The following is a 7,708-nucleotide window of genomic DNA, read 5'->3' on the forward strand; positions in this document are numbered from 1 at the left end:
GAGTCTAAGGTATAGGACTTCCGTTTTATGGAACTCGCATTTATCTATATCTAATTATAGACTAGCTCCGTATAGGGCTTATAGGATAAGGTTAACGTGTTTCTAATATTTGGTTAGGTTATTACTGTATATTAAGATGTCGTTAATATAAGTAGTACAGAAGATATCTAGGTAGGGGCGTAGGGTATCGTTTATATAATGTTAAAACGAGCTCGGAGCGTTTGTGAGGCCGAATGGCGTCACTAAGTATTTAAATAGTCTATACTGAGTATAAAATGCAGTAAGCTATTTATCTCCTTTTGCTATACGGAGGCGGTTAAATATAGAGATAATATTAAGCTTTGTATAGTAGCGAGCCTTACTTAGTTAGTTTAGTGTCTCCTATATTAACGGGATTGGATATTAGTTCTTAATGGTGACGGCGTTAAGAGCTTGGTAGTCTACACAGAAGCGTAGACCGCCGCTAGGTTTCTTAATAAAGATCACTAGTGCGGCTATAGGTGATAAGCTTACTCTAATAAATCCTTTACTTAGGTTCTCATCTAAATACTTTTATAGTACTTGGAGTTTATTTTAGGATATCCTATATAAGGGTCTAAATCCAGGCTGCTTTCCTTCTTTAAGTACAATCTTATGGTCGTACGATTGGTGTTCCGGTAGCTTGTTGGCTTCCTTCTATAAGAATGCCTCTAGGCGGTTATAGTACTCTACTAGTACCTTTATAGTAGGGTTAGTATACTTCTTCGGTGCTAAGGCCTTCTTAATATTAGCTATAGTGACAGTAAAGATTATATATTTAGGTTTCTTAGCAAGTTACGCTAACGGAGTAGCTTTAATTATGCGGATATCTAGGGTACCGAGCTCGCTTGGATTATCTATAGTTTCTTATTTAGGTTTAGGTTTAGTATTAGGTACGGAGTTAGTGTTAGATTTGGGTTTGGGTTCTTTAAGAATCCTTTTTATAGTTAGATACCAGTCCTTCTAATATCTTTATATAGTAAGCTTAAGCTTCTGCCTGTCTTTAGGCAGTATAGTACTTAGGGCTAATTTATAGAGTTTGGTGGAATTCCTAAATCCTTAATAGATGTTGGTGGAAATCTTACGCTAGTGGAATTTGGTGGAATTTCTGGGTTGGTGGAATCTGGTGGATTCCTTGGGCGCGGGGTGGATATTAGTGGAAATCTTAGGCTGGTGGATCTTAGCGGATTCCCTAGATTTTAGTTTAGGGTTAAGGCGGTACGTTATATAACACTTCTGCTTATAACGGGAGGCGGTAAATAGAAGCTTAAGGTTGTCCTAATTAATAGTTACTTTATATAGCTTTATCTAGGGTTGTTTAAGGATTACTAAGTAACTTAGGGTGGTAATAAAAAGCTTAATTAGTTCTTTATAGTTTAGGTATTAGAGTCTTAGGGTTACTACGTAGGTAATACGGCCTAAAACGGTACGTTTGTTATTAAATCTAAATATATTAATATACCGGTTAAGGGGGGTTAGGGTAAAACCATTATCTTATATAAAGATCTTATTAATAAATCTTATACCGCTAGCTCCTGTATTAATTAGGATTTAAGTATTAGCCTATTAACTATTCTACTAAAGATAACAGTCAATGGTTATGCTATAGTCCTAAGAGTTAGAGTTTGTAACGTTAAATGCGTTCAACGAGATCCTGTAGTAGAGCCATCTTAGAGAGCGACTTAGCTCTAGGACCTTCCTTTTGGAGGCAATTAGGGTAGGGTTCTTATAGGACGTCGGCTATAGCTTCGTCCTTATAAATGGTGCTTGTTAGACGTAGGGGTGGAACCAGATAAAGATCGGGGACGGTAACCGGAAGATTAATGTGGTGAACGGCTACCAGTGCTAGCCGTTTATAAATCGTTTTGGGGCATAGGGACAGAGCAGTAGTTTAAAAGGTAGGAGCTACTTCTATATTTAAAGTAGAGGCCTAGCTTAATGCGTCGTTTTTATTTAGAGGACCCTAATAGGGCGTATCCTAGGGTCCTAGTATTAATATCTATAGCGTTAGGGTGCTTGGGTTAAGACGATGACTTAGTAGACATTTATGGGGTTGTTATGTTATACTGATAAACGGGCTTTAGTGTGAGGCGTAGTATATTATTGTACTATTTGTTAATAACGTTTACGTAGGCGTTAAGAGTTTCCGAGAGGTCTACGCCTATTAGGGAGGTTTTTAGTTTAGGGCTTAAGGACTTAATAAGGCTGTTAATTAGTGCGGAGTTATTCTAGCCTGTTTCCTTTGCGTAGCGGTTAAATTTAGAGAAGTATACTAGGAAACTTTTCTTTTCTTAAGTTATTTGGTTTATCTTTCTTTAAGCGGTGGCTTGGCGGTTTAGGTTACCGTATATAGCTTTAAGAAGTGTGACTAGGCTTTATACTAAGTTTAGTTAGAGAGGTTTAACAAGGTCAGCTGCGTCTCCTCCTAGTCAACTTAGGGCGTAATAGAGTTAGTTGGCTTTGGTTAGGTAGCGGTTAGCATTACCAGTTAGCTTATTCTTAAGCCGGCTTAAGAATAACTAAAGCTCTTATTATTTACTAGTGAATACTAGGGGATCTAGTAGTTTCTTAGATCGTTTTGGTGCAGTAGTCAGTTCTATAGGATGAGTAACTACTACTAATTTGGGGCTTGTGTTCCGCGTGTTTATCTCCGGAAATAGTATTTAGTCTTGGGGCCTTAATATAGGCATCTTAAGGATGCGGACTTCTTCTTAAAGTGCTTTAATTAATTGTTGTTATCGTGCTTTTTATTCGGCTTGCTATTAAGTTAAAGTAGCTTAGTGCTATGCAAGGGCGTCTATAAAGGACTTTTGTATACCTACTAATTATTCTTAGAGTGCAGCTATAATAGCGTCGGCCGTTACGGGGGCTTCAGGGTCGTTCTGCATTTTCGGAGGGTAGTATAGGTTTTTAACGCAACGTAGTGTCACGGAGTGAGCATAAGCGGTAATAATATATAGCGAAGTAGGTATTATTAAGCTATATACATAAACTGCGTAATAAAGTTAAGACATTGCGTAAGGAAAGAAGGTAGGGAAACAGGAAGAAAGGGCATATATTGTTGACTTAGTTGCTTAGTTAACACGTGTATGGGCAGAATAGGGTTCAGGTCGTGGTCCTGGCAGAACTTGGCAGAATTTGGTGGAACTTGGCAGAATATGGCAGAATGCCGTAGATTGCCGTTAGATTGCCATCAGATTGCCGTCAGATTGCTATTTCGCGGTTGGTCTCTAATTGCTGAGTTGGTGGAAACAGGTGGACGTGTGCAAGGTGTTACGGGGGTGTCCCGTGACAGGATCCAAAGCTAGAGAAAGGAAAGGAGACGGAGGGCGGCGCCGCTCGACGTTATATACAATCATCTGGTCACGTGACGGCAATTGTCTAAAACTGTGTGAAACTGTCTGCGACTGTCCGCCATAATCCACCGATATCCACCGATATCCATCAGCCACAATCCACCAGTTTCCACCGATATCCATCAGTTTCCACCAGCGCCGTAACAGTTAATATAAGGCACTATAATACTAGGAAACGTGTTAAGATAGGGCAAATAGTAGGGTAACGTTGGCTTTAACTTACTAACTAATAATAGACGTTATGTTGACAATAAAGCGCGTTAAACGTGGAAATGGGCTATCTTACGGTTTTACACGTTGGGTTAGGTGCAAAAATCGGGGATCTGCATGCCAAGGATTCTAATTCATTTCGTAACAGACTAATCCGTATCGCGATAAGATTAGATTTCGCCTACCCTGTGTGATTCTCCAGCGACTTTTCTCTTCAAGCCAAAGTTTACCCTATTAATTCTCGACATCTTTTCCAATACCCTGGTCTCCATCCGTAGAACTGTTTCCCGATACAAAGTTTGGCTAGGCCAGTCATAGGAGCACATTACCGCGCGCTGCATTCCTCCTTCTGAGCCGCATAGAAGCGCCACCACAGGGGGCCTCTCGGCTTCAAAAAGCGTTACGGTCCTAATAAAACATTAGCAAGAGCATAAAGAAACACTCCAATGGGTTTTTACATAGTATTAGTGTCTACAATGGTGAAAATCCGGGGTTTGCCATTATCGGCGTCTCTGCTTTCCTCAAGCTTCCTGGCGAAACCAGAAAACCTTTTCGGATCGATACCCCTACATTCGTCATCTAAGAAGCCCTGCATGCGCCGATGTTCCGAGAGTGAGCTGCCGTACGGCGCCCATGTCAGTCGATTCTGGTGGAAGCCGAATATCAAGGATTCGATCTCCTTGATATCCATATGACCTTCAAAGCCGAAAAGCCAGGGCTGTGTATTCCACGCTTTCCCTCCATAGGTATGCAGAATCAGCATTGGAGATAAAAGCGTTGCTATAATACTAAAAGGGAGGGAAATTGCGACTAGAGACGTTATGTTTAGCGATAGGCCGAGAATGGCGAGAAACATGTAACCAGGAGCCGCACGGAGGAAGCCTCTGCTTATAAGCCGTGTCCATGTCTCTTTCGTTGTGATTGCTACGCGCTGGAAAGAGTCCCAATGAATGGTAGCGGCGTAGGCACCATCTATGACCACAGTGTCACCATTCCCAATTCCAGCAATCTGACAGTAAGGGTCTATATCCCACAGCCTCACATTCCAATAGTCGTCTATTGCTGCCCAGTAGTGTTTGTCGTCGCCCGTATACTCATCTAGGTCCTTTGGTAAAATGCATATCATACGCTCGAGGAGCTTGTCGCTATCATTCGCAAGTGAAAGTCGTGCGAAAGCTTGAAAAGCGGAATCCTTTCGATCAATGTCTGGTCTCTGGCGTAATAGTCCCATGAGGGCATACGACATATCACCGGGAAAGAACGGAGTAGTTCCGGATTTTGCACGTCGTTGCAAGCATTCTAGCGCTAAGACAACAAGTTCTAGGCGAGTGAGAGCAAGGTTATTCTCATAGTGATCGATTAGCTGTATGGCTCGATCTCGATCTCTGGGCCACGCCTTAGCTGGGAACTCCATCCTTGGGATTCGCATCGGCATTTGATAATTCTTGCTGCGAGTGTATACGAGTATGTCCTTCCCAGGCTTTGCCAAGATACCCTCTGGCCAAGTCCACATTCTTTCACCCCAGTCCTCCAGGAGGGATTCATCGCATTTCGAAGGCTGCTCACTGTTGGATTCTCCGACAATTACAACGAGTGCTTCAGCACCACGGACAATGTCGCATATATCATATACATCGCTTTGCAGCTGCTTTTCGTCCGGATCCATACAGTTGCGATCTGTCCAGTAAGCGGGTACATTAGCTTGTGCTGCGGCTTCTCTTGCAATCTTGTGAAGAGCATCACTGTCAGCATTATATATCCTGCAATGCTCAACAAGCTCGGGTCTCGCGGACACAAAAAGAGGACATTGGCGACCTAAATCATGTTAGATGGTATCAGTGATCGCCATCAGAAACCGGCGGAAGGATGCAACTTACACCCCTCCCCCTCCCCACAGAGCGATTTACCATCGTCCATCTCAATGGCTTTTAAAGCATGCGGACATACTCTCGAAAACTGATTGCCTCCCGTGTACGAGATAAATATATATCTTATGGGAGTGGCTGAAGGCTTGATGGTATTCGGTAGTCTTGTAGGGGACGTTTCATGTGAAGATCCTGCCTGTTCACTTCGCGATCTGTACTCAACCACTGTAGAATTGCCGGTCGGATTGTCGTCAGTACGCAACTTAGGAAAACAAAGTAGTCGTGGTTCCTGAATCCTTAACCTTTGAGACGGAGCTCGAATCCGCTTATCCTCGAAAATGTTTCTTGAAACCTTTTTGTATCTCCAGAATCGGTAAGGCACGGAATCATAATATCCATTATTGCGAACCTGACCTTCTACGTCCGTGGGATAAGTCATCTTGTAAAGTCAAAGTCAGCTTGAGCGTTATAAGTGTTTGTCGAGCTTACCATAATTAAGAGCGCAATACTGCTCACAAGCCAACGCAACCCTGCATAAATCCAATCCTTCCTTTTCCAGGACTCTCTCCTGCCGTACTTTACTGATTGTGGCCAGTTCGCAAGCCGCACTATGTAAGGGCTGACGTTATTTATGTATGTACGGCGCCACGTTGTCTTATTTTTTAAATCGTAACTCTCCTTTGTGCTCTGTACGACGAGCCATCTAAGTCGTCCGTCTATAGGATCAATGAAACGGTCCTCAGCACTACCTCTAAATTTTCGTCGGAAAACATCCAAGTACTTGATCATTTTTGCCCCATTCTCGTTCCTTGGGCGTCGTCTTTCGATCTTCTCCTCGTCTTTCCCTTCTCGCGATTCCTCCTCCTCCTCATCTGGATCTTTGTTGAATTCTTCTAATAGTGGACTATTTTCGGCCGTATCTGTCTCCTCATTGCCGACCTCTAATTGAAGTTCGACGGCACTATAACAACCTGGAAGTTGATAAGAGTATGGATAGATCCAACTGTAGATCGCGTGTTCGTGGAAAAAGTTTGGATTAGCCCACCCGAAATATTTTTTTATTTGAAGGTATTCTGCTGCTCGATTTAACAAGCTTTCTTCCTCTTCCGGATACAAATTGACGATAGAGTTACTTGGCGCCTCGTTTGTTTCCCCATCTGCTGCAGAAGGGTTCGAAACCATGGGCTTTAGAATATGTTAGCTCGCATCCGTACATACTGGGGTGAGATCGTAAGAGGATACCTACCGACCGAGAGTTGAAACTATTTGATAGACTATTGCGAACTGTCGAGGCTTGAGGTGGGTCACCTGTATGTAGCATCTCTCCATGGTGCTATCTAAATCAGACATCCTCCACTGCAAAAGTGAACAGAGGACTATCTCCATAGTAACTCACCTGCCATCCAATTTGTCTAGATGGAGATAGAGACGATTTGCGAGAACTTTGGGGGGTTGAAGCACTAAGATGCGCTCCACTTCTATCTGTTTCATTGCGGTATGTGCGAGAACTGGCGCGGACTGGTCGGAGTATATGAACTTCGGGCTCGTGGGTTTGTGTTGCCCTGTCGTGTCTTGGTATGTACGTAGGGTCGGTGCGATCTTGTAGCAGATTGTGATCCTCAATGTAATCCTCACCATACGGTGTATGATAGTTGGGATGCCGTCGTTCGAAACCTTGCACAGGTGGCCGGCCCTCTCTAAAATTTTACATGTCAATCATCAAGCGTGGCAAATCGATTATGTTAGGCAATACCTTTGATCATCTCCCCATTGCCCTTGATGTTCTTGTTGTGGGTATGCCTGTAACAGTCAGCCTTTCACTTTACTTGAGGACTTAGCTAGTAGACATTTTACCATTCGACTTGAGAGACTGTTATGTCAAAGTAGGGATGGAGGTAGAGAATAGCATTGAACGATGATTACATGGTGATTTAATAGTTGGCTATGTCAAAGTGCTGCTCAAGAAGCTGGGAGACTTCCAGGAGTTGTAAATATATCTAAAACTCTAGCGCCTGCAGTGATCTATTTGGACTGGAGCGGCGTGGATCCGGCGTGGAGCGCCGTTGGAGCGCCAGTTTACGTTTATCAATTATAGGAAAGTGCTAAACCTATAATTGATAAACGTAAACTGGCGCTCCGGCGGCGCTCCACGCCGGATCCACGCCGCTCCAGTCCAAATAGATCACTGAGCGCCTGTACTTCCACGACATATAGCTTTTTCTGGACGCCCACAGAGTTTCAGCTCACTATTGACACCGA

General features: G+C 43.2%; 1 protein-coding gene across 1 annotated transcript; it reads right to left on the reverse strand.

Annotated features, from left to right (window-relative positions):
* Window positions 1–3,427: 3,427 nt before the first annotated feature.
* On the reverse strand, window positions 3,428–7,455 carry K441DRAFT_657816 (uncharacterized protein). Its single transcript, XM_067648242.1, has 9 exons — window positions 7,304–7,455; window positions 7,203–7,249; window positions 6,846–7,146; window positions 6,696–6,782; window positions 5,939–6,634; window positions 5,462–5,888; window positions 4,043–5,399; window positions 3,598–3,992; window positions 3,428–3,542 (listed from the first exon to the last, which is right to left on the reverse strand). The coding sequence occupies exons 1-8, from the start codon at window positions 7,304–7,306 to the stop codon at window positions 3,755–3,757; spliced, it is 3,156 nt and encodes a 1,051-aa protein (XP_067505341.1). The 5' UTR covers window positions 7,307–7,455; the 3' UTR covers window positions 3,428–3,542; window positions 3,598–3,754.
* Between the last annotated feature and the right edge of the window lie 253 nt (window positions 7,456–7,708).

The sequence above is a fragment of the Cenococcum geophilum genome (assembly GCF_001692895.1).
Source record: "Cenococcum geophilum 1.58 unplaced genomic scaffold K441scaffold_15, whole genome shotgun sequence".
NCBI lineage: Eukaryota > Fungi > Ascomycota > Dothideomycetes > Gloniales > Gloniaceae > Cenococcum > Cenococcum geophilum.

Bases quoted from the DNA above. Each gene is read 5' to 3' on its own strand.
- K441DRAFT_657816 (XM_067648242.1), bottom strand. The intron at 7,147-7,202 runs GTATTGCCTAAC...GTAAAATTTTAG, and splicing joins CAATGGGGAGATGATCAAAG to AGAGGGCCGGCCACCTGTGC. The intron at 3,993-4,042 runs GTAAAAACCCAT...ATGTTTTATTAG, and splicing joins ATTGTAGACACTAATACTAT to GACCGTAACGCTTTTTGAAG.